Raw genomic sequence first — 26,756 nt, 5'->3', positions numbered from 1 at the left:
ATTAAAGCAGATTTGCTGCATCTCAATCAACCATGACTTCCTCTCCCCAGACTAGTTCCCTTCATCTGTTTTCAAATCCATAGCAGAACACTGGAGAGGAAACCTCTTGATTGGTCCCATGTTTGTGTCTCCCATGTGTGTGGGTGTGTGTGTGTGTGTGTGTTTGTGTGTGTGCGTGGGTGTCTAGTTGGTGGACTACCGTGTGGAGTTCAGTAAGTGGTGGGTGACAGAGTTCAAAACCATCAAGTTCCCCTCCCAAGGGAGCGTGTTTGACTACTACATAGACCCTGACACGAAGAAGTTTGAACCCTGGTCCAAGATGGTGCCGCGCTTTGAGATGGACGCTGATATTCCTCTACAGGTATACTAGTCTGGTTATATAGTGTGGCTCCGTGTTTATTTCACAGGACAGGATATCCTGCATTCACTGTTCCAATCTTCATCTACAGCTCTGAAAAAAAAAGTAGAAAAGGAAAGTTTTGAGTGAGGAACAGAAGGGTTAAATTTAAGAGACCACTGCAAATTTAATGCTTCTGTTCCTCACTCAAAACTTTCCTTTTCAACTTTTTTAGAAAGGAAAGAAAAAGGTGCAGTGGTATCTAAACTATTCCTGACCTGTATGGTGCAGGGCCACGTATCTCCTGGATACATCGTACTTTAAGATTTGGTATTTTACCAGAGCAACTTGCATAAACCTCATGTTGAAATATTGCATCTGCCTTGAATGCCCGCTAAGAAGTAGGGTGCGACTAGTGTCGAGTAATGGGGTCCTGGGTCAGTGATTAGGACACACCCAACCCTGTAGACCCGTGTTTCCTAATCGCGGTCTTGTCGCACAGAATGGGTCGCACGTCATTCAGATGAATGGCCTGATGATACGTTGATTCATTTATTCAGTTATGTGAGTGCTGGGGCCAAAACCAAGGCTGAAAGAACCAGGTGTATACTGTCTGTAGACCTGTGTCCCGTGTCTGTCTCCTCCCACTCCATAGGCATGTCTGGTCCACACTACAGAGACTATCCGTGTCCGTTACTTCATGGACCGACTGTTGGAACGCAGACGTCCTGTCATGCTTGTCGGGAACGCTGGCACTGGGAAGTCTGTTCTGGTTGGAGACAAACTGGGATCACTTGACTCGGACAAGTACATGATCAAAAACGTCCCCTTCAACTACTACACCACCTCCGCCATGTTACAGGGTATGGAATGGTGTGCTACTACTGGTGCAAAAACTGAAACAGCAGATACATCATTATAAAAGGTGTGCTTAGAACCCTGAAAGCTGTATATCCAACCATATGACGTGGATATGGCAGAACATACATTTTTCTTTTTCTAATTGCACTGGTAACCAGTGTAATTAGCTCCTGCTTATTTGTATATTGGTCGTATTCCACCCCAATGCTCAAATATTCTAAAGCCTTTAAATCCGATTTAGCCAATTTCGTCTTCCTAAACTAATCCACCATACATATCTTTGTATACTCGATCTCTTTAGTCATTTCGGTGTTCCACTCCTCTTCCATCTGTCACCTGTGCAGCGGTGCTAGAAAAGCCCCTAGAGAAGAAGGCTGGTCGAAACTATGGCCCTCCAGGCAGCAGAAGGCTGGTCTACTTCATAGACGACATGAACATGCCAGAAGTGGATGCCTACGGCACTGTGCAGCCACACACACTGATACGACAACACCTCGACTACAACCACTGGTGAGAATACGCACACGCACTCACACGCACTCACATACACACACACACACACACACACTGCCGCCACACACATCCAGGGCCATAGAAAAGCATTCAGACTTCATATTTTGTTTTGTTAGACAATAAGCATTTATAAATGATTAATTATGGAAACTCTTTCCCTATTTATCTACACTCTAATGACCTTCATAACATTATTTTATAACGTATTTAATTCATTGAAAATGAAAGTGTGAAATATTTAATGTGCATGAGTATTCAGACCCCTTGCCATGACATTCCAAACTGAGGTCAGATCCTGTGTCCTTTGATCATCCATGAGATGTCTTTAGAACTAGATCGGAGTTCACCTGTAGCAAATTCCATTATAAATTATGTTGGACATTATTTACAAAGGTACCATCCTGTCTTCATAAGGTTGCACACTTCAAAGTGCATGTTAGAGCAAAAACCAGGCCATGAAGTCCAAGGATCAGTCCGTAGACCTCTGAGTTGAGGCATTGATCTGTAGAAAGTTATAATAAATTGCTAAAGCATGCAATGTTCTGAGGAAAACAGTTGGCTCCATTTATTGTGAAACAGATGACGTTTTGGACCACCAACACTCTTTCTAGAGCCAGACTAAGTAACCAGCCAAGAAAGGGCCTGGTAAGGGAGTTAATCAAGAACCTAATGGCCTCTCTTAACAGAGCATCAGAATTTCTTTGCAGAGACGGAAGAACCTAACAAAAGGACAATCTTCTCTGCAGCCCTCTGTCATTCAGGCCTTAATGGTAGATTGGCTAGATGGCTAGATGGAAGCCACTCCTGAGGAAATTACATGCAGTTAGGTCCAGAAATATTTGGACACTGACATGACATGATTATAATTTTGGTTCTGTACGCCACCACAATGGATTTGAAAGGAAACAATCGGGTGCATTTGAAGTGCAGACTTTCAGCTTTAATTTAAGCGTTTGAACAAAAATATTGTATGAAACGTTTAGGAATTGCAACCATTTTCATACACAGTCACCTTATTTCAGGGGCTCAAATGTAATGGGACAAATTAACAATCATAAATAGAATGTTCATTTTTAATACTTTGTTGAGAATCCTTTGCAGGCAATGACTGCTTGAAGTCTGAAACACATGGATATCACCAAACGCTGGGTTTCCTCCTTTGTGATGCTTTGCCAGGCCTTTACTGCAGCTGTTTTTAGATGTTGTTTGTTCGTGGGTCTTTCTGCCTTAAGTTTTGTCTTCAGCAAGTGAAATGCATGCTTGATCAGTTTGAGATCAGGTGATTGACTCAGCCATTGCAGAATATTCCACTTCTTTGCCTTAAATAAACTCCTGGGTTGCTTTTGCAGTATGTTTTGGGTCATTGTCCATCTGTGAAGTGCCGTCCAATCAACTTTGATAAATATGGCTGAATCTGAGAAGACAATATATCCCTATACACTTCAAAATTAATCAGGCTGATACTGTCTTCTGTAACATCATCAATAAACAATTTTGACCCAGTGCCATTGGAAGGCATGCATGCCCATGCCATCACACTGCCTCCCCCGTGTTTTACAGATGATGTGGTATGCTTCGGATCATGAGCAGTTCCAAGCCTTCTGCAAACCTTTTTCGTCTTATCATTCTGGTACAGGTTTATCTTAGTTTCATCTCTCCAAAGAATGCTGTTCCAGAACTGGGCTGTCTTTTTTAGATGTTTTTTTTTTGTATAAAAAAAAAAGTATAATCTGGCCTTTGTATTCTTGAGGCTTATGAATGATTTGCACATTTTGGTGAACTCTCTGTATTTGCTCTTGTGAAGTCTTCTCTTTATGGTAGACTTGGATAATAATAACCTCCTCGATAGTGGTTTTTCTTTACCATGGAAAGGATCCTACGATCATTCAGAAGTGTTATATTCCATGGACATCCAACCAAATGAAAAAAAAAAGAACGCACTGGTGAGCTCTGCAACAACAGAGCTCACCAGTGTGCTCTTTTCTTTCAGAATATGCCAAATTGTTGATTTGGCCACGCCACTTTTTTTTGCAGTGTAAAGATGGCCTGCTTAATTTGCACTGAGAGTTCCTTTGACTGCATGTTGTGTGTTCACAGCAACGGCTTTAAAATGCGAATTCCACACCTGGAATCAACTCCAGATCTTTTACCTGCTTAAATTATGAAGAAATAATGAAGCGATAGCCCACACCTGTCCATGAAACAGCTTTTGAGTCAATTGTCCAATTACTTTTGGTCCCTTGAAAAAGGGGGGGCTACATATTAAAGAACTGTAATACCCTCAAATTAAAGTTGAGAGACTGCACTTTAAGTCCATATTCATTATTTAACTGTAACTTGAATATATTTTGGTAAACAGCCAAAATAACAAAATATGAGTCAATGTCCAAATATTACCTGACCTACCCACACGGAAAACTCATGCAAAACATATATGTACTTATTTGTAGAGAATTTCTCAACCTATATTTACATATACATATATGCCATGCTGTATATATACATATACAGTGAAGGAAAAACATTTTTTATCCCCTGCAAATTTTGTATGTTTCCCCACTGACAAAGGTAGTTTTATTTGAACAGTGGGAGACAGATAAACAACAAAAAAATCCTGAAAAACCCATGTCAAAAATGTTATAAATTGATTTGCATTTTAATTAGTGAAATAAGTATTCGACCCCTCTGCAAAACATTACTTAGTACTTGGTGGAAAAACCCTTGTTGGCAATCACAGAGGTCAGAAGTTTTTTGTAGTTGCCCACCAGGTTTGCACACATGTCAGGAGGGATTTTATCCCACTCCTCTTTGCAGATCTTCTCCAAGTCATTGAGGTTTCGAGGCTGACGTTTGGCAACTCGAACCTTCAGCTCCCTCCGCAGGTTTTCTATGGGATTAAGGTATGGAGACTGGCTAGGCCACTCCAGGACCTTAATGTGCTTTTCTTGAGCCACTCCTTTGTTGCCTTGGCTGTGTGTTTTGGGTCATTGTCATGCTGGAATACCCATCCATGACCCACTTTCAATGCCCTGGCTAAGGGAAGTAGGTTCTCACCCAAGATTTGACTGTACATGGCCCCATCCATCGTCCCTTTGATGCAGTGAAGTTGTCCTGTCCCCTTAGCAGAAAAACGCCCCCAAAACATAATGTTTCCACCTCCATGTTTGACGGTGGGGATGGTGTTCTTGGGGTCATAGGCAGCATTCCACGGCGAGTTGAGTTGATGACAATTGTCAATGCAAGTAAAGAAACAACTGGTTAGAGTTAGTCATCTTAATTTAATAAAGACCTTTTACAGTATTCACAGTATCATACAACTAACATTGTGTCACAATATAATGATAAATATATAGTAAATACACCAAAGTTTTGACTTTAGTCACTGTCAAACAGCATATAGCACCTTTTTTCAGTTTCAATATAATGAACCACTTTAGTTTACGTAGTTTATCATTTTACATTTGAAAAGAGACTCATTATGAAAACTATATGCATCGATTTTAACACAAAGTATCATGAACGCAGTTCCTCTCTGTAAAAGTACTTCAAAGAAACAACTAGATAACACAATAAACACATCACAGGAAACAATATAAATATGGAAATATAAATGCATATTACCAACTTTAATTTTGTCACTTATGTAAATATATTTACATGTATTTAAGACATTAAAACATCTTTGAAAACGGCCAAAATTGAATATGTAAATATATGTATAAATATAGTTATACATATAATGCATATAGAGCTCCTTCACCTGCACTCTTCACCTCCACCATTCTCTTCTACCTTCCACCAATTAAAATCCACCTCCACCATTCTCTTCTACCTTCCACCAATTAAAATCCACTTCCACCATTCTCTTCTACCTTCCACCAATTAAAATCCACCTCCACCCTTCACCCCCATGCTTACGCACAGGGCTTTTTGATTAAACCGAACCTCGAATCATGGGTTATATCCTAACATAAAACAAGGAAAGATAGCACAACACTCCGGTTAAAATACTTAGCATGTATTATTGTCGCATGGACGTTTTTGGTATACAGCCCTTATTCAGCGTGAATATAAAACAATGGAAAAAGCAATAGGCCATTGTGAAGAAAAAACTTCTAGAGCCGGTACCTTTTAGTTTTTTTTTTATGCAACCCTAAGATTTCAAATGACTACCTCGTGTTTTGTGTCTTACAGTATATACAGTACAGTACGAGGATTTACTGATGGAACTGATGTACAGTGTTATTTAATGGAAAAGAAGGATGTTCCACTTCATAATTTAACAATCCGAGAAATGGTTATCACTTTACAGTAAATTCACATTTGTTCCACGCTACTGTAGCACTGTTCCTTAAAAGAGGCTAGTGTGTGGCTAACCCTGCTATATCAAACCTGCTCCAGTCACTAAGTCTGATAATTGCTCTGTCACTCAGCTCAGCTGCCTCACAGCAAAGCATGTCTTCATTTTTTACAAGTCAAAGGGACGCTCACTGTGGTTTCTGTTACTAAAGTATGCTACAACTTAAACTGTGTCAAATGTCAGATACTGTATGAGAGCAAGGTTGTGTGATTTCCCCTAAAAGGGTTGTGTAGCTGGAGCACCAGGCATATTAAGGGTATTTTTGACCCAGTCGCAGGGGTTTGTGTGTGTGTTTTAGACACAGTCAGGCAGTGCGTATATGGAGAGTATCTCGGGTATGAAATTGAGAGGGGAGAATGATGTTACCAGGCTATGCTGGCTTAGGGGAGAACTGAGGCGGGCATATCAACATGAGCAAGGGAAAAGTGTTTGTTTAGTCCACTGCTGTGTGTGACCAGGTATGACAGGAGTAAGCTGCTGCTGAAGGAGGTCCACAGTGTACAATACGTGTCCTGCATGAACCCAACGGCAGGCAGCTTTACAATCAACCCACGACTACAGGTACACACACACACACACACACACACACACACACAACAAACGGAAATGCTTGCAGTCAGACTAACACAAACGCATAGGATTATTGTCTCTGTTGCCGCACTTCATTAGTATAATTACACACAGCTACTGTAGACGAATGCACACAGTCTTTATTTTCCTCCTGCTCTCCCTACAGCGTCACTTCTCAGTGTTTGCCCTGTCCTTTCCTGGAGTGGAGGCTCTGAGCACCATCTATAGCTCCATCCTGTCTCAGCACCTCAGGGGAGACGGCTTCAGTGCTGCCCTGCAAAAGAGCTGTCCAACTCTGGTCCAGCTGGCTCTGGCTTTACACCAGAGACTCACCTCCGCCTTCCTGCCCACAGCCGTCAAGTTCCACTACATCTTCAACCTGCGAGACCTTTCCAACATATTCCAGGTAGAAATATATGGAATACTGAAATGTTGAAAGTTTGGTGGAGAATGGAGATCAGTTGACTGTTTGCTACATTCCTGAAGGAAAACAAAAGACGTGTGTACAAGTTAGGTGGTAGCAGGGTTGGGGTTTATTTCGCACGTTTAAATTTAGGTGTGTCAATTCCAATGTTAGGTAAATTCCAGAAATTAAAATCCCAATTCAAGTGTATTTGCCAGCAATGCAGCACATGCAAGTTCTGTTTCGTAAGGTTTCCAGGTTTGTTGTGCCACTGTTTACCATCTTACTTTTCACAAATCACGCTGGAACCTGGTTCCAAATCTATACACCAACTCTAGAAGGCTAATCATTTCATGATACAGTTCAATTCTACCAGTTCAATGTGTGAATTCACAAGATTCATTGGAATTACTTACTGTACCATAAAAAAACATTCCATTCATACAGCACCAGTCAAACTGCTCAGCATTTTACATTTAAAACCCATATGTTTGGTACTAATATGCCGTATCAAAGTTTGAATTTGGAGAGTTTTGTTGTGCCCCGGGTGGTAAAAGTCAAAGTACTGTAACTAATTTCTCATCTAAATGATTATTGATTTAGTAAGACGGGCTTAATGTAGAGAAATAATGCTGAAATTAGCAGAAAAATAGAGAAGAATGGATGCTCTCAGGGGTGTTCAAAACTATTTAATGTATGCAAATTAATATTTTAGTATAACCTCTAAAGCTGTCAGTAGAGAGAAGCTTATGGGCCTTATTTCTATCTGGATCCTCAGCTGTTCCAGGAGGGCAAATTGTCTCATTTAACATACACACACCAACACATCATTAATAGTCTTAGAGACATTCAACCATAGTGCTTTCCTTTACATAATTCCATCCCTGAGACCTCCAAGCCTTGGAACTGTTTCAAGTCCAACTTCTATTCTCTTAATAAATGTGCATACTGAATGTATTCTACTTTCTTACATAAAAAGAATGGGCCCTTTTGAAGAATAAGAGAGTTGAGGTTTGGCAATAATTCGAATAATTCTAACCTCACCTTTAACAATGAGGGACCATAGATTCAACACTCGAGATGTTTAATCTATAATTACACACCCTGGACTCTAGCCTTGCTGCCCCCTCAAGTTACTTTAAGACCTTTGGTCAACGTTGACAAGAGTGCCCTGATTTTAATAGCAGAGTCTTGACAGGGCTAGAGCTTATTAGGGCTAGACAGTGTTTGAACATAGAGGAGTCTCAATGTTGTGTGTTTAGTTGAAGTCTGCGTGCTGTTCTAAAGGGTCTGTGTGTCACTAGTGTCAAGCGGGTAGAGAGAGAGAGGGTGAGAATTGAAAATAGAAAGCGCTGAGGATGAGTCCTCCTTGTTTTTCAGCTCGGGTTAAAAGGAGAAAGTGAGATAGGGCCTCCGACATCTCAGACACAGCCCTGAGTTCTCTTTTGAACTTTTCTCTCCTTATGTCTTGACTATTCAGCTGTTAGCTAGCTCCGGGGCCTGAGAAGAAGGCACACAGCTTGCTCACACAGCTTGCTCACACATCTAGTCCACACTCCATCGAGTCTGCTTGTTCTCACTGTTTCAAGACAGGAAAGTTCTCTACTTAATAAAAATATCACTCCTGAAAAGTTACAGGATTGTCTTAGTGTGTTCTGGCATGGAAGGACTACAGAGTATTTCAGTTCTAGGCAGATCTGACCAATTTTAAGATGATGTTCTAAATTTTAAGCATGTCAATATTTGTATCATATTCTACAAATTGGAATTCGTAATATATCCCGTGAAATGGTTGATGTGAACAAATGTTTGCATCTTTCAAGGATTTTCTTTCTTCATTTCTGTTCATCAATATTTGTCAGATGTCGATACGTTCACCTCAGGGAAAGTAATTGGACGACTTTTAATGAAGCAGCAGTTAGTTTAGTTCCTTTGTGAATGCTGGAACCCTGGTACACTCTGCCCAAGGCGACTACTGCCTCATTATCATCAACTCTAATGAGGAAAAACAAGCTGAGCAACCTAACGGGGGAAAACAGTTTGTTACAGCATTTCCAAGAGAATTGTTCAGACAACATTCTAAGCCTTTCTTCTCGTTACCAGAAAATAGTTTTTTTTTTTTTATAGTTACATTCCACAAAGTAGTTGTCAGAAGGTTTTATTGATGTCCCAAGAAACAAGCAGTTATCTTCTCAATGCACTGTGTCACTCTTCTGTTTCCATCGGACTATTATTGACTGAAATACAACCACAATCACTGGACACTTTTGTAGAGTTTTCATAGTTTCCTGACAACAACTCAAAGCCAGACGCAGCACAACGTGATGTCAGAAACACTGCATAATTCTAAGGGGACTTGTTTGGGTTTGATAGTTAACTGAATGCCAGTAGCCAGAACCCAGCTAATAGGACAAGACAAATGTACTGGTCCTATAGGGAGGTGTTGTCAGAAAGCTGCGTTCCAGCACTGGACCGTTAGACAGCGTTTGTTTGTATTGTTTTTTCCCTCTCTTTGCAAAAGTGGCCAGCAGGCATAACAGGGATGTGTCTGGCAAACATCACCCTAAAAGAGCTCCGGAAGAACAGAAGGAGAGATGGAATGAGCAAAGGAGCAACAAGGGAGACGGATGGTGTCTGGGAGAAGGGGAGGGAAGGAGAAAAGAGAAAGTTCTGTCCGAATGGTGAAAAGGGAACCACATTGTGTCAAACATAGAAAGGACAGCCGGCTTTGCTGTTATGCTAGCTAGTCAGGGAGGAGGATGGACCTTGTTGAGAACCCAGAGAGGCTGGCTGTCAGACAGTTGTGGAATCAAGCCTCAGATCAGACCAGACGGACACCCCAGCTCTGTTGATAATGAAAGGAAAATTCTGTGTGGGGGTGGGGGTTCTGCGTTAGGACGTCTGGAGGGAGGGACAGAAGGATAGTATACATACATGCAGAAACCTTCCTCCAGTGTAGGTCATAGGTTCAGCGGATATTTGGCATCACCTGGCCCAATGAGGGTTACATATCTGATTTCTTTTTGGCCGTAGCATGCAGCGTGATGGTGATGACGTCTGGAACACACAACATCTGTTTGCCTGTGTGCTTTCTCCCACATTGAGAGAGCGCAGAGAGGGACAAACAGTGCCGGGCCGTCATATTAGGGCAGCTGCTGGGAGAGAAGATGGGATTACATTGAGACATGGATGACTCGGCCAAGTCATTATCTCCCCATGTGGGACAGTGTTAGTGTTTAGCTCCTTCGGAGCAAAGCAAATCATCTTAGATTAGTTAGACATTCATCTGTTGGAAGCTATTCGATGATTGCTCTGCAGTTCATGTGATTGTTGCTCATTTGGGAATGTGTAGACAGTAAGAGATGCCAGGGTCTGGCTTCTGTAGAACAAAGTACAATAAATAAATAGCCTTACCCTTCTAAAATATTTGCTTCAGCACTCTTAAGGGATGGTTCCGAATCTCATTTGAAATCAAAGCAAGCAAGGTTATTTTCTTGTTTAGCGGAAGCCCTGTCAAAATAATGTCCTCTAAGCATCAAGAGCCAGACTTTTTCAACTTTTTACCCTTAAAAAAGTAGTGTTAAATCCATTAAATAAAATTTTATTTGGCCTTGTAGTCTCTTTACCAAACCATTTTTGCTTCCATAAACCCCTGGTGTCTCTTCCCTCTGCATCTGTTTGACGCAACAGCAATCGACTTCCATTCCTCGACCTTACAAAACATGACCCCTGTGTTGGTATATATTGTCTTTATCTTCCTCCCAAATGAACCTCTCTTCTCCGGTCCAGGGTATTCTTTTCTGTACGAGCGAGTGTTTGAAGTGTCCCGTGGACCTGGTCAAGGTCTACCTTCACGAGTCCAACCGTGTCTACAGAGACAAGCTGCTGGAGGACCGAGACATGCAGGCCTTTGATAAGCTCCAGGCAGACATGCTGAAAAAGTTCTATGAGGTGAGGAGAGAGTTTTACAAAGTTACACAACGACTGGCACGCACCTGGGCGTGCACTCTCTCTCTCACACACACACACACACACACACACACACAGACACACACACCCACACACACAGACACACACACCCACACACACATTATTGAGGAGAGAGTTTTACAAAGTTTTCTCCAGAGGGAAACAGAACAGGAGGTGGACAAGGAAAATCATTAGGCAGTCTTCTCTGAGTTGGAGGCCGGACATCAGTGACCAGCGCAGCGAGGAGAGGAGAGGAGGGAAATGGAGGAGGTGGAGGGTGGATGTGGAGGGAGGATGAGAGGATCGGAGAGAATACTAATCAGTGTAAGGGCCTGACAGTCAGGGCCTCGGCCATCAGCCCAGTAAATTGGACAACATTTTAATGGTTTGTCGGCTGTGTTCGGACTCTACACTCCCTGAGTTTATCACAATAACACTGTCCATGCTTACAGCTAGGGATCTGACACCGTCAGACACAGGGAAACACACACAGACACACACCCTCCAGTTAATCACGCAGACACACACTTATGTACAGAAATGGTACTGAGACAAAAACACACATACGCACACACACTCACACCAACACACACACTACAAGCTTTAAAAGATAAAGCACAGCCTCTGGCCTGTCAACCTATTGTTTTCAGGTGTTCTATAATGAGAGAGTCAGGAGAGGAAGTGTTCCAGGGAAGGAGACATTCATCAGGATCAACTGTACATCACTGTGTTTACTACCAGTAGCACCATTTCACCATCTGACCTTCTGACTGGGTGCAAATGTACTTAACCAATGAAGCTGATTCTGTTTTGATTAGATTTTTTTTACCTCAAGCAAAGACATAATTGGGGCATACATTTGTTTAAATGTCCCACTATTATAAACAAGTTACATGTTAAACAACCTGAAAATGCACATAGTAAATGCACACTGGCCCATCACTCTAGCCTGCTGCAGAAAAATGTCACTTATTTCAGTTTGCTGAATGCTGAGTTGCTGCCTGTCCAGATTAATTTAGTTTTGTTGTGCAACGATCGCCGGCTGAATTTGCGTTCCAAATGGCTCCTTATTTCCTATCAAGTGCACTACTTTTGTGGAAAGAAGGTCATATTGAATAGGGAATAGAATGCCATGTGGGGTGGACCCTTAAGTATTTCCTCCTCAGGATATGGAGGAGACTCTGGAGCAGGTTGGGGAGATGAACATATACTGTCACTTTGCCTCTGGAGTCGGGGAGCCCAAATACATGCCTGTCCGGTCCGGGAGCTCCCTCAACAAGACTCTGCTGGAGGTGCTGGACAGCTACAATGAAGTCAATGCTGTCCTCAACCTGGTGCTCTTTGAAGACGCTATGGCTCACATGTAAGAGAGAGTGATGTCTGTTTGGCTTTTTAATGCTCTTATTATAGGTCCATTATAAGTCCCTCTGGATAAGAGCTTTTGCTATATTGCTAATATAAAAGAAATGGACTGAGAAACACTTTTAATGACTTATCCACAGTCAATTTTAAAGGTGATTGCCTTTGGAAACTTCTCACTCTACCCCCCTCTCCCTCTTCACTTCACTCTCTCTCTGTGTCTCCCCCTTCTCTTCTCCCCTGGTAGTTGCCGTATCAACCGTATCCTTGAGTCCCCACGTGGCAATGCCCTATTAGTTGGCGTGGGTGGCAGTGGCAAACAAAGCCTGACCCGATTGGCTGCCTTCATCTCTAATCTGGAAGTATTCCAGATCACACTGAAGAAAGGCTACGGCATCCCTGACCTCAAGGTATACCGACACACACACACGCATGAAAACCCCTGTATATCGCAAATACATGAAGCTTCCTGTTCTGCTCCGTCTGGCACCTGACAAACGACAAGCTCTCTCCCACACCCCTCCCTCTCTGACAGACTGACCTGGCATCCCTCTATGTCAAAGCGGGCGTGAAGAACGTTGGCACAGTGCTGCTGATGACTGATGCCCAGGTGGCAGATGAGAAGTTCCTTGTTTTGGTCAACGATCTTCTGGCATCCGGTATGACTGGGAGCGAGTGTTTGGGCAGGGGAGGAGGTTTGGCATTGGGTTTTGCTGGGACATTGGAAAAGACGGCTATATGTAACACTGTTGGCATCAGGTAAGGCAGAGAAACACAGAGCCATATACTATATGAATGTGGTGTTTGATTCACCACCAATATACTATGTGGGCTTTGCCAATAACTGCCTGTGTAGCTGAATCAGAGCGGATTTCACTCTTTCCTTAAGAGGAACAGCCAGTTACCATGACTTTGTGTGTGAGTACTACTGTATCACCCATCACCTTGGACCTGATGCCAGTGGTACCTGTCCACCTCCGGATTGTCGTTAAAGTCAGGTCTAAATTACAACTATATACCATTATGCCGAGGGATTAGGAGATTAAGATTTTCAGATTTTATCCCTGTTAGATACTGTCAAAAGCACCAGTTATTCTTCCAGAAAAAAAATAAATAAATTGATTAATGCAAAACATGAATGTACAAGAATAAAGGCATAAAAACTGTTAGTGTAACAAAGAATACAGATTTTAGAAATATTACTTCCAATTCTGGAAATTGATTTTACTTTCAACAAACAGGTTTAATTTTTAAGGGAGACAACCATATCAAAAGCCCAGCCAATGTCTCCCTGGCCATTTCTGAACAGTCCCATAACCTAATCTTATAGGTTTTCTGTAAACACAGCAAAATATATTTCTCAATGCAGTTAATCACACCACCTCCCAGAGTACGATGCTAACGACCTTGCAAACCTTTTGGCCTGCCGAATCAGTTGAGGATTGGGCTAAGCTTTGGAGCTGTTGGTGAAATAAACCGAGTCCCCGTGAACCTGGCTTCTGGATACCATCCTTATGGGTTGTCTGACAGCATTTTGCAGACGTGGCACACACCCAATGCACTTCCATAGTCTTTCACCAGAAGGGTCTTTTGTGGTTTGTAACAACAATGTGGTTTTCCAAGCTTGAAAGTGAGTGGTTGGCATGACATGGGGCACGTATTGGTAAATAAAGTTCATGACCTTGTACTTAAGTTTTAGGGACCCTTTTTTTTGCTCAACTGCACCACTTAAACAACCCGTTGCCAAACGTCCTGGAATGCATCTTTAAAATAAAGCCGATTTTTGCGTAACGAGTTTCCTCTGGCTGTTGCTCTAGCAATTCAATTATTTTACTTGGTAATAGGCAAAAAAAAATGTTTTACCTTTATTTAACCAGGATAGCCACATTGAGATTAATAATCCATTTTTCAAGAGATACCCGGCCAAAGAATAGCAGCACAGGCAATTTACCATACATAAGATCACAGAATATACATAAATTACCATTGTTCCAATCAAGATTGAATCAATATTCAAAACGTAGTATGTTTACTATAGTCTTATTATTATAGTCTGTTTTTTGGTTCCATGAAATGCCAACATAGTTATCTAGTTTACATATTTAACATTTGCGTGTTCAAGTAGGTCAGAGTCTTTGAGCATGCAATTACTACTCAATTGCATGATTACAGATAGCGGGGAGCTCTTTTTCACTGTTACCTTGCAATCGTTCTGAAAGAACTTCTAGTTGTAATATCTCTTGTAAGGAATATGTGCCTCTCTAAGCTGCATGTTGGCTGACTAAATAGACCGTTTGAAATGTTAAACATTTCACATTAACATAAAAAAAAAAAATATGTAATGATTTATTTCAATCTCCTCTCTACAAATAACAAGATATATGTGTGCGTTTTGTTTCTGTTGGCTCTTTGGTTAAAATGAAGGGCAAGATACTTTTTATATGGAATTAAATAGGCTCTCTGTGAGCCTGAGTTTTCATATTATACCAGCAATGCGCAGAACTCCACTGTAGTCAAATCCAGTATGAGTCACGCAGTCCCACTGGCCCTCCCCTGTTGGTAGCTCACGTTTACACAGCTTAACCTCATCAGAGTGTGCTACTGTAGATTAGCTTCCTATTAGTTTAGACCTAAATATGCTGCTATTTCTCGATTTGGTTAGATATTGTAGCTATTGTAGCAATTTTATGTTGAAGATTGCTAATTTAGAGGTTAATTAGCATCTGCGTTGGAAAGGAAGGGCTGTGCATGATGTCGGAGCTCAGGCTGTCCTTTGACAGGACTGATGGGTTGGGGTTGGGCATATCATGCTAGAAGAAGGTGCCTCAGTCCCTTTGGCAAATTGGCCAGCTTTCTCAAAAGTTTTTTTCACAAAATGTCTCTAAATTAAGATGTCTGTAGATTAAATGTTGATTAAAATATTAAAAGATTAAATGTTGAGGACAAATAAAACAGTAATCATTTTGATAATAAATTCATGATAAATTTGCGTCCATAGTTTATGACAACTTTGGTGGACAGTTACAAGAGGCCTTGGATTCATGACCTTTCTCCATATGTTTAAAACAGGATGTTCAGGCCAATGAGGGCTTGAGCCCACTGGAAGCCATGCTGTTTTGGTGATATCATTACCACTCGATCCACTGCCTCAGGTGTATTCTTCAGGTGTATTCTTCATTGCGACTAGATGACCCAGACGCAAGGTGTCGTACTTCATTCCTTCCTTCAGGGGAATCTGGGAAATAGAGAGAATCTGAAGTTCCCTTTTAGTCTGTCGTTTCGGTATGATATGTTATTGGGGCATACAATCATGCCCCCGGCGGAACATTGAACCAGACGGCTCATGACAGCCTACCCGAGGAACACCGCCTTGCCCACATGCAGTCCCCAAGGGTGTCACAGAACACACAGGCTGCCTACAGTACGCACCCTCCCCTGCCAGCCAAGCTGGGCTGGGAACTGTAACTATGAGGCAGAGGAACCTCGAAAAAACGTGTGAGTTAATTCCCAGCTCGTTGCTGCAGCGATATCAGCCACAGTCAACCGTTTAAATAATGCCCAAGATGCCTCCTCACCCTGTTAGACAGTGGCCAGGCATCAGCAGGGGGCAACAGGACACCAGAGAAATGAAATGGAGCATTCCTTAGATGCAACACCATATCACATAAGACAACTTATTCTAGTCCCCTGGAGGCATAGATAGTGGGGACCAAAATGCAGTCTTCTTTGGACACTGTGGCCCTGTTCAGAGAAAACCCCAGACACGGGAAACCAAGCAGGAGACAGCTCCACCCACTTTTGCCAAGGATAGCCTAAGAACACCAAAGGATCATCATTCACCCACGGCTGAGTATGGCCCACATAGGGCTGGGCGATATCAACAAAAATCGGCATCGCAATAAGAGACCACCTCACCTTTTTCTTTCCTTTCCAAAAAAGTCGAAAAGAAAGGTTTTGAGTGAGGAACAGAAGCGTTCAATTTGTAGTGGTCTCTTAATTTTAACCCTTCTGTTCCTCACTCAAAACCTTCCTTTTCGACTTTTCTGGAAAGAAAAAGGTGCAGAGGTCTGTTAATTGTTTCCGGAGCTATATATTCAGCATCTGTTTAGGTGACTCCGCCAACATCAGTTAATTGTCCAAAGAGGCCAGCAGCCTGTGCCCTCTCAGTCTCACTGGTGCCAGTGCTCTGTTGTTCAGCGTTAACGTATCTGCAGCAGGAGCCTGGGAAACTGTGACGAGGTAACATGAGTCACGGAGAATACAAAGCCAAAAGTCACTTTCAGCGTCTCCCAGGGCTGAGGCAACAGCGGTGAGGAGTTGTGGTCTGGTGTAAATCTTGCCTCGCACCATTGCCTCTGTGTGATGGAAATGTTCTGTGTTCCGTTCTAGGTGAGATTCCTGACCTGTTCCCAGATGATGAGGTGGAGAATATCATCGGGAACGTCAGGAATGAGGTGCGGGGACTTGGAATGATGGACACCCGGGAAAACTGCTGGAAGTTCTTCATCGATAGAGTCCGCAGGCAGCTCAAGGTGAACTACTGTTTAGCTCAGTCATGGGGTTTTCATTTGGATGATACAGAATATCTTTCTCATTATATGCATTTTGAAAACTGTCACAGTTTTAATGTATATCTCATGTACAGTGCATGTGGAAATTATTCAGTCCCCTTCAGTGTTTCCATATTTTGTTACATTACATTATTTTTCCCCTCTTCAGTCCACACACAATATCCCATGATGAACAAGCAAAAAAGGTTTTTAGAAAGGTTTGCACGTAAAAAAACACATTTCCGTAATTATTCATACTTTTTATTCACTAGATTGTAGAATCGCTTTTGGCAACGAGCACAGCTTTGAGCCTTCCTGTGTATGTCTCCATTTGCAAAACTGGATTTGGTCAGTTTCCCCCAATTGATGGGGCGCGTTTGTGTGCTAAAAACTTCAGGAGTCCCCACAGATGTTTAATCATGTTCATGTCTAAGCTTTTGCTGGGCCACTCAGGGACACTCACAGACTTGTCTGGAAGCCACTCCAGCATTGTCTTGGCTATGCGCTTCGGGTTGAGAAAAACAAATTTTCTCCTCAGTCTGAGATCCTGTGCACTCTAGATGCATGATGCTCTTACACCCATACTTCACTTCAGGGATGGTATTTGCCAGATGATAAGCGACACCTTGTCTTTGCTACAGGTTCACTGGAGCTTTGCTTTCAGGCGTTTGATTTTGGTTTAATCAGACCAGAATAGTTTTCCTCATGTTCTCAGATTCACTCTGAGTTTACTCTTCAGAGAAACTCGGGATCTCTGTTAGAGTACCGATTGATGTCCCTGATCAAGGCCCGTTACTCAATTTGGCTGGACAGCCAGCTCAAGGAAGAGTTTTGTTGGTTCCAAATTTCTTTCACAATGATGCAGCCCACTGTGCTTCTGGGAACTTTTTTTATAGCCCTCCCCAGATCTGTGTCTCAATACAATTCTATCTCAGAGGTCTACGGAGAGTTCCTTGGATTTGAAGTGTTTTTTTGTGTGACATGCACACTGTGAATTTTGCAATCTAATATACAGTAGAGAGGTCTGTGTTTTTTCTAAATCACATGTAATCAATTGAGTTTGCCGCAGTTGGACTCCAATTATGTTCTAGTAACATTTCAAGGATGATTTGAGCAACATTTTCAGTATCATGTTAAAGGGTGTGAATGCTTATCTACATTAAATATTGAAGAGTTTCATTTTCAATACATTGGCAAACATTTCTAAACTGTGTTTTCTCATTGTTATTATGAGGTATTGTCTGTAGGTTGACCACGAAAAAATTATAATTCAGTCCATAACAACAAAATGTGGAGAAAGTATTCTAAATAATAAGTCTAAATACTTTCCACTGTATGTATTTACTGTAATTATTGTTATTACATAAACTGTCCTGAAAATGTGATACCCTACTATATATATTCAAATTCCCTGTAAATACTCTGCTGCTGCAATTTGCTAATTCCAAAGACAGTACATCCTTGAAAGAAGAGAGTACTGAGAGTGAAAAGGAAGGTCTGTGTGAGGTTCTGTTTTGTTCTGTTTTGTTTTTGCCGTTGTCCCTGAGTACAGCCCGTTTGGTTTTCGTCCTTCGTTCTTGAATGTGGCTTGTCCTTCTGTCATTATTGTTTTCACCTGTGTCTCGTTAACCCCCATTTAGCCTGCTCGTTCTATCCAGCCCTTGTCGAGGAATTGAGAGTGTTCCAAGCACGTGTCCCGGCCTGCCTGCCTTCTCTTCCTGTCGTCTTGTTGTTTTTCCCGCATGCCCTCGTGCTGTCATTAAACCACCACTGTCCGTTAACTCTGCGCCTGGCGTCGTGCGTTTCCTAAGCGTGACTGTCTGCAATGTAAAGTTCCATGGACACTGATGAAGATTTCACAACATGAACAATGTTTTGCTCACACACTACAGCATGCCATTAAACATTGCATTTAGTCAGCAGATAACTTCAACAAAGCCATTTTAAAAACCTTTGAAGTATGGGCTGCGTATCATGTTTAAAATTGACATTTTAACATATTTCTTATTTCAGATTAAACTGCCATGTACATTGTTACATTGTACTGAACAATTTGGCTGTGCAGTTAACTCAATCTGGAGAGAGTTGTAGATATATTTTAATGAAATTGTTATTGTGTTTTGCTAATGTTGGTATCACTAATAGGATCAAATAATGAGACACCAACAGAAACAAATGAGGTGTCACTCAAAGACGCTGGAGAGATTATGTTAGTGAATAACAGATGCGTTCTGGGTAATATATACCTTCATTACTACATATAACACCTTAGCGGCAGGACAAAAATGATATAGGCTTTCACACATCATCACATATTTTATCACTTTATCTATACTTTATTTATTGAACTACTATGTACATTTTTACATTATAGTAATCATTTAAATATCTAGCTGATATCTATAAGCATTTGAGATCATTCTAAATCACTTGAGTAGAGATGTATTTTTTATTCATGCACGCAGACAATTAGACGCGAGTTATGCCGAATGAACAGTTCGTCCATGTACTAAAACCTTCCAAATTGTGTTTTCACATCCAATCCAATTTTCAACAACTTTTTCAGATAAAAGTGAACACACTACATGTTCAGAAATGTATTGCAAAGTCATTTGAAGGCCTCAAATGGTCTGTAAGATATTATTTAATAATTCATGACCTTAGGATAACCCAAATACCTATTCTGACCAGTTCAAGTCTCATGGCTGTGACAGCTATCATTTGGGTATAAACTGTAGGCCAGGCCTTTCTCCAACACTGATGACACTTTTCCAACCCAATATCCAGTTCTATCAGGGAAAGCTGCCTGCCCATTGTTTAGCAACATTAGGCTGATGCTGGGTGCCTCCAGATTCCCTGACTCTCTCGGCTTCCCGGGGTAAAGGACAGAATAAATGAGAGGAACACATTCCCACGGGTCGATGCTTGAGGAGGCTGGATCACACATACAAAAGCGTGCGCGTGCCGAGAGGTGTGCACGTATACCACCTTGTGCACGTACGCACAGGCGTGGACGTGCACATACCCATCGATTCCTTGTCACTTGCGCTAGGTCGGTAGCTCTGTTTCTTCTCCCCTAGGATCTCCCCTGACTGTGTGTCCGTGTGTGTCCGTGTGTGTGCGCGTGTGCATTGCGATGTGTGTGTAGGTGGCCCTTTGCTTCTCTCCAGTGGGAAGTAAGCTGCGCGTGCGTAGCAGGAAGTTTCCAGCGGTGGTTAACTGCACAGCCATTGACTGGTTCCACGAGTGGCCACAGGAGGCGCTGGAGTCCGTCAGCCTCAAGTTCCTACAGGAGGTTGACAACATTGAGGTGAGATTTCTCTCTGTCTCTACAGCACGGACAGCTCCCAGTCTCTACAGCTCCCAGTCTCTCCCTCTCTATCTCCCTGTTTCTTTTGTCTCTATTCTTCTCTCTCTTTCTGTTCCCCTCTCTGTCATTGTGGTCTCACGCCTTCTCTCTCCTATCATACACAGTGACATTGCACCTCTTGTCTTTCCAGCCTGAACTGAAGGAGTCAGTGAGTAAATTCATGGCCTACGTCCATATCAGTGTGAACCAAACCTCCATGGAGTACCTCTCCAACGAGAGGCGTTACAACTACACCACACCCAAGTCCTTCCTGGAGCAGATTAAGCTGTACGGAAGCCTGCTGGCCAATAAGAACAAAGACCTGACCATGAAGATGGAACGCCTGGAAAATGGCCTGCAGAAACTCAACAGCACCTCTGCTCAGGTCGGACCTCTACCTAACTTGACTATTTTCGTTCACCATGAACCCACTGCGCATACCTTATCCACACAGATGGAGAGGCGGGAGGGGAGACTCGCAGAAAGTCAGTAGTTCAGATGTACTGCACGGTACACTCCGTAGCTTCTCGTGCCTTGTCCTTATTCACCTTCCTCTCCCACCGGTCTGAAACCTGTCAGTAGCTCATCATCCAAATGAGCCTTAACCAGGCCGGGGTGAGTTTTCTCTCCCCATTCATTGGGACGATTTACTGCCCTGGAGCTGATGGTGCTTTTCTGTGTTTCATGTGCTGCGCTTTATGTTTGCTGATCTAACACTTTTAGGTTACACGAACGCGACAGTAGTTTTGCTCTTGGGACAGTCTAATTATAGTGTTGATACACACACCCTCACGCTCCGACGTTAATGGCTTTAAAGCATCGCCAACCCCCTACGAGAATTTCTGACAGACCCCATACACGCGCACACGTTACAGTACACCCTGTAATTATGTTGACTGTTCATTACGGTCCAACCCCCTGGTCCCTTGTACAACAGCCTTCATTAATGTCCTCCGTCTGTGTGTTCATTTCCCTCTTACGAGCCTGTTGGCACTCATTTAGTTGTTCTATAACTTCAACGCTCAATTTAGAATATCAGAGGTCAGCTGTCCGGCGAACAGCAGTAAACAATGCCACCGGGGTTAAAGCTCAGAGGTGAAGCTGAGCATGACTCATCGGCTCCCCAGAGAACAATGGGATTCCCGTGGGCTCAGGTCGGCTCCTCTGCTCTGGGTTTTTTGCGGTAGCCGTCTTGGTTGGTGAGTGTTAATAGTGTTTCAATAAGAGGAGAGAGAGTGGGTGGGAGCCGGTACCACAGGATGCGTCTAAACCTGGATCAGGGCAGCCAGGTAATTGGTTTCTACATACACTCGTTCTCAGAGAGGCTGCTGCCTCGTCTGCAGGCATTTATACATGCGGGGTGGCTAGCCTCCCTGACTTCCAGTCCTATGAACTGGTTAAGATGCTGTAGGGAAATACACGGCCTCTCCTGTAAATGAGATCTTGGACGTAAACTTCTGTTTGTATCCATGCGGGCATATTGTTAGGATGTTAATAGATGAATATGCCGTCTCGAGGGCTTCCCAGAGGTACAGGGCTTTTACACTGCTTCCTGTCACTCTCCGTCTCTCTCTCCCTCCATCTACATCCCGGCTCCCCATCAGTGTCTTTCTTTTTTCACTCCTTCCCTCTGTATCCTCGTCGCTCCCAACGTGCCGCTGATGGCTCACTCGGTGCTCGTCAGGTTCTGTCTGGGCTGATTCTGCCGGCATCTGGACCCCACAGAGACTTCCTCATCACAACACCCAAAGCCTTCTTATGTCCTGTTTAGTTAATTAGCTGACAGAACAGCAGAAATCACTCTCTTTTATTTCCCCGGTGCAACGTTTTGATGAAGTCAGTCGGTAATGTAGCGGTTTGTCGGTCTGTGGGAATTCTGACGGCTTTTGTGTGTTTCAAGTTTTTATTGCGTGTGTGCGCGTTGCGTCAGTGTGTGTTCAGTGTGTGTAGTTGACTGCCTGAACAAGGCTTTGTGTGTGTGTGTGTGTGTGTGTGTGTGTGTGTGTGTGTGTGCGCGCGTGTGTGTGTGTTTCTGATCTGTTGTAACACCTCAGGCTATTAAATTATCCAGTAGATGTGCATCCTATTTCCCCATATGTGTCAATCCTTTTTACATTTTTCTGCTTTGACATCTTTTTGATGTGATGGATCAAAAGGTTATTTATGACAGAATGACTGGTTCTGTGGGTTGGGTCTTCAAACAAGTTGGGTCTGTGAAAGCACGTTTATTACGTATCTCTGCTGTTACACATCTGGCCTTTCTCTGGGTCAATCTGTTGAGATTTTTAGCTATATTTTAATGATATTGTCATAAAAATATTTAGCTAATGTTAGTATCACTAATAGGATCAAATGATGAGACCTGAACAGAAACAAATGAGGTGTCACTCAAAGATGCTGCAGAGATGATGTTAGTGGATAACAGATGTGTTCTGGGTAATATTTACCATGATTACTACATATAACACCGTAGCACCAGGACAAAAATGATATAGGCTTTCACACATCATCACTTACTTTATTTCATGATACCCTGCTCTTCTCTTGATGAAGAAACAGTCAGCCAAACCTTAATACTAACTTCCAAGACTCGGACCTGACTCCGGCCCTTTCTTTTTGGGTTCTTTCATAGGTGGATGACTTGAAGGCAAAGTTGGCTGCCCAGGAAGTGGAACTGAAGCAGAAGAATGAAGATGCCGATAGGCTGATCCAGGTTGTTGGTGTGGAAACAGAGAAGGTGGATTCTGTTTTTTTGTGTTGGATGGCTTGAGTTTCTTCACCATTTTGGCAATTTAACCTGATTCGAATCTAAGAATATGATATGTAAATCCTGGAATATTGTGTATGTAAAATCAAAGTTTCCCAAATGTTTCCATCCTCAGACTAGTCGATGTACAGTACCAGTCAAAAGTTTGAAAAGACCCATTCAAGTGAAACATTTGCCAATCACTACTAAATGTAAAAAATTTCCCTCAAACCAGGTATCTAAGGAGAAGGCAGTGGCAGATGAGGAGGAACAGAAGGTGGCAGCTATAGCTGTGGTAGTCACAGGAAAGCAGAGAGACTGTGAAGAGGACCTTGCCAAGGCTGAACCTGCCCTCATAGCAGCACAGGAGGCCCTCAACACTCTCAATAAGGTATGCGCGCATGCACATGAACAGGAACACACACACATTTCACAACATTGTGTTTTTGTTTATTTTGTGTTTTTATTTTGAGTATCAGCCCTGAAATCCAAATGAGATATTTGCCCACACATGTATTACAGAAATCCAATGCTCGATGTCTAGCAGTTTCACAATGTACTGTAGCTCTTCTCTGTTGGTTTTGTATGGGACAACGGGTGTGTGACTCAAGTAGCAACCCGAGAGATTTAAGGTGCTCTGTGGTCCCCCAACCGGAACTGACATCTCTATTCCAGATAGTCTCTGGCCAGGCTAGCTTCCCTAAAGGCATTAATAATCCCTGTTGTCGTCTTTGTCTTCGGTGTCGTCTACTCCTTCCACTTCATTTTCTTTTCCTTCCCGCCTAGAACAACCCCGACGAAATCCATCCTTCCCTCACGCTTAATGAGCAAGCAGCATGAAAGTCCTTCGACTGTGTCACTTTCCCACTTGATTCTTTATCATTCATCTGTGTCCTTGCACCTTTTCCTCCTTCTCATCTCTCACAATATCCTGGTTGAGCAGACGTCCTCCTGATACACTCTCTTTTTCAGCCGTCCTTTCTTCTCTCTGTTTGTCCAGAACAACCTGACTGAGCTGAAGTCATTTGGTTCTCCTGTGGTGGCTGTGACTAATGTGACAGCCGCTGTCATGGTCCTGATGGCCCCGGGTGGTCGTGTTCCTAAGGACCGTAGTTGGAAGGCTGCCAAAGTGATGATGGCTAAAGTAGACGCCTTCCTGGACTCACTGGTCCACTTCAACAAGGAGAACATCCCAGAGCCCTGCCTCAAGGCCATACAGCCCTATCTACAGGAAAGTACAGTTATACAGGTCAATGTACCGATAATGTACAATTATACTGGCCTATCTACATTTAATATACAGTTATACAGGCCAGTCTGGAGGTTATGTACAGTTATACAGGTCTATCTACAGATCATGTACAGCTATACATACATATCTGCAGGTAATGTACAGTTATACAGGTCTATTTACAGGTGGAGGGGCTTGGTTATGGAGTAACCAACGATTCATTTATTGATGGAGTTTTGTAGTATGACTTTATTGTCTTCTAGACCTTTTTTTTTCAGGTAGGTTTTGAAACTCTACATGCTGGGCCTTGGGACAGGATGTCCAGCAGGTTGTCATGGTGAATGTTGCCCTAGAATATGCAGTTCCATGTGTTCATCTGTCTTTCTACCCCATTCCAATCCTGCAGGACCCGGAGTTCCAGCCAGAACTAGTTGCCTCCAAATCCAATGCCGCAGCGGGCCTCTGCTCCTGGGTTCTGAACATTGTCAAGTTCTACCAGGTGTTTTGTGAGGTGGAACCCAAGAGGCAGGCTCTGAGCAAGGCCAACGCTGAACTGGCCGCAGCCCAGGACAAACTTACCCTCATCAAAACCAAGATCAATGTGAGTTATTAAAGTCCAGTTACAGTAGGCTGTTCAGAAACAGGTTAGGTTTGGTTAAGGCCCACTGTGTACTGGTATTATTCTCTGTGTCATTGAAAGAATGTTATTTTCTTCAACTAATCTAACTTAACTCACAGTACCGTTAAACAACCTCTAAGTCAACAGCATGTTACATTTAAACCATCATCCTTTGCAGCTTTTCACCCGTCACTCTTTATGCAGTCAGATCATGTAACAGCAGCATTGCTGCCTGCCAACGTCCAACCCTGAACAGTTGCTTAGACTCTAATAACTTCCAAATCCTCTTTTTTCCATTTGTTCAGCCGTCAGCCTCCGCGCCAGAGGGAATTAGCAATCCTCAAACTAATCTAATATGAACCTGTGTGTCTCCACCAATTAATTGTGTTTGTCCTTGTGATAATTGCCTCCGTATGCCAAAGAAATCCTTGGTGGAGATGGATCATTTTTCCGTAACTTTCCCAAGACTGTGAAAGTTTTGTTTCATCTGGAGTAAACCCGTTTGTAGCTTGTCGTTGGGTAACAAGCGTTTAGATCATTTGAGGATGTATCTGTCATCTTACCAAGTGATATCTTTCTCTCTTTCTCTGTATCTCTCTCTCTCTTTCTCCTTCTCGCTCTGTCTTCGCTGTGTGTTTGACAGCACCTTAATGAGAACCTGGCCAAGCTGACAGCCAAGTTTGAGAAAGCTACGGCCGACAAGCTCAAATGCCAGCTGGAGGCTGAATCTACCGCTCGCACCATCTCCCTCGCCAACCGCTTGGTGAGTGGGCCAGACACACACACACACACACACTCACCCACACTGTTCCCTGGGGAGGTACGCATTCCCTGCTGATCAGTATTCAGTAGGTAGATGTTTGGTGTTGACAGTGTGAGGATGATAATCTAAATTATCCACTGGATGAGAGACAGGCCAACAAAGGAATGAAGTGCTCAGCATTTCCAGAAAGTTAGAAACAGCAATATAATCACTATTTCTAAGTTAAGCTTATTATTTCAAAACCAGCTGGATTCTGTAACTTTATCACTGTTTGATTCATTGATCTAACTGTAATTAAGACAGTTACGCTTCGGCTACGCTACGCAAGTTGTGTTGCTCCCTGCATTGTTTCGATATGAAGCTCTACGTGCGGCACCAGAAACAAAGGAAAGTTCACCATTCATCTTTCATTTAAAACATCAAATGAATCTGTGCAATAGCGATTGAGAATCCTAAAGTAGAGATATTGAGCTACACCGGAAGTATAGCGTCTTTCGTTGATTTCAAAGGAAGGATTTCATCAATGGCTGACGGCTGTAGTGAATCCGGGATGTTAAACCACAGTACTGACTGGGGCTTTTTGCGATTCTTCCTCTGGCAGTGTACATTGTGGGATTTCACTGTCATTCAGGGCAGGGTTGTGGTTGTAGTGCCTCGACCTTGGTTGTGTGGGAATCTTGCATTGCTACATCATCATATGAGATTTGCCTGAAAATGCCATTGTGGTGTCTTGTCACATTGCCGTCTGTAGGTGGGCGGCCTGGCGTCTGAGAACGTGCGCTGGGCTGAGGCGGTGGAGAACTTCAGATGTCAGGAGAGGACTCTGTGCGGTGATGTGCTCCTCATAACAGCGTTTGTCTCCTACCTGGGATACTTCACCAAGCGCTACCGCCATCAACTCATGGACAACACCTGGAGACCATACCTCAGTCAGCTGAAGGTGGGAGAGCACGCCAGGGAGTACCTACATGCACGCACACACACAGATACACACGCACGCACACCCACATTATTGTGTGGTTACCCAAGAGATTGGGTAATTTATATGTAACCTAAATTTTTGTTTTATGTGTCATTTTACATTGGTATAGATCAGTGTTTCCCAATCCTGGTCCTCGGGATCCAA

General features: G+C 42.9%; 1 protein-coding gene across 1 annotated transcript in view; it reads left to right on the top strand.

Annotated features, from left to right (window-relative positions):
• Nucleotides 1-26,756, top strand: part of dnah9 (dynein, axonemal, heavy chain 9) — a 103,905-nt gene that overhangs the window by 34,207 nt on the left and 42,942 nt on the right. The window contains exons 41-58 of the mRNA XM_010891866.4: nt 188-361; nt 993-1,200; nt 1,543-1,708; nt 6,530-6,632; nt 6,808-7,047; nt 10,834-10,995; nt 12,180-12,376; nt 12,620-12,782; nt 12,908-13,031; nt 16,762-16,904; nt 20,071-20,232; nt 20,423-20,656; nt 22,904-23,008; nt 23,253-23,408; nt 24,018-24,248; nt 24,655-24,849; nt 25,511-25,630; nt 26,382-26,570. Coding sequence (XP_010890168.2) covers nt 188-361; nt 993-1,200; nt 1,543-1,708; nt 6,530-6,632; nt 6,808-7,047; nt 10,834-10,995; nt 12,180-12,376; nt 12,620-12,782; nt 12,908-13,031; nt 16,762-16,904; nt 20,071-20,232; nt 20,423-20,656; nt 22,904-23,008; nt 23,253-23,408; nt 24,018-24,248; nt 24,655-24,849; nt 25,511-25,630; nt 26,382-26,570 — 3,072 coding nt within the window. The remainder of the gene's footprint in view (nt 1-187; nt 362-992; nt 1,201-1,542; nt 1,709-6,529; nt 6,633-6,807; nt 7,048-10,833; nt 10,996-12,179; nt 12,377-12,619; nt 12,783-12,907; nt 13,032-16,761; nt 16,905-20,070; nt 20,233-20,422; nt 20,657-22,903; nt 23,009-23,252; nt 23,409-24,017; nt 24,249-24,654; nt 24,850-25,510; nt 25,631-26,381; nt 26,571-26,756) is intronic.

Source organism: Esox lucius, chromosome 5 (assembly GCF_011004845.1).
Source record: "Esox lucius isolate fEsoLuc1 chromosome 5, fEsoLuc1.pri, whole genome shotgun sequence".
Classification (NCBI taxonomy): Eukaryota; Metazoa; Chordata; class Actinopteri; order Esociformes; family Esocidae; genus Esox; species Esox lucius.
Note: the sequence above shows the minus strand (reverse complement) of the source record. Positions and strands in the feature narration are given on the sequence as shown.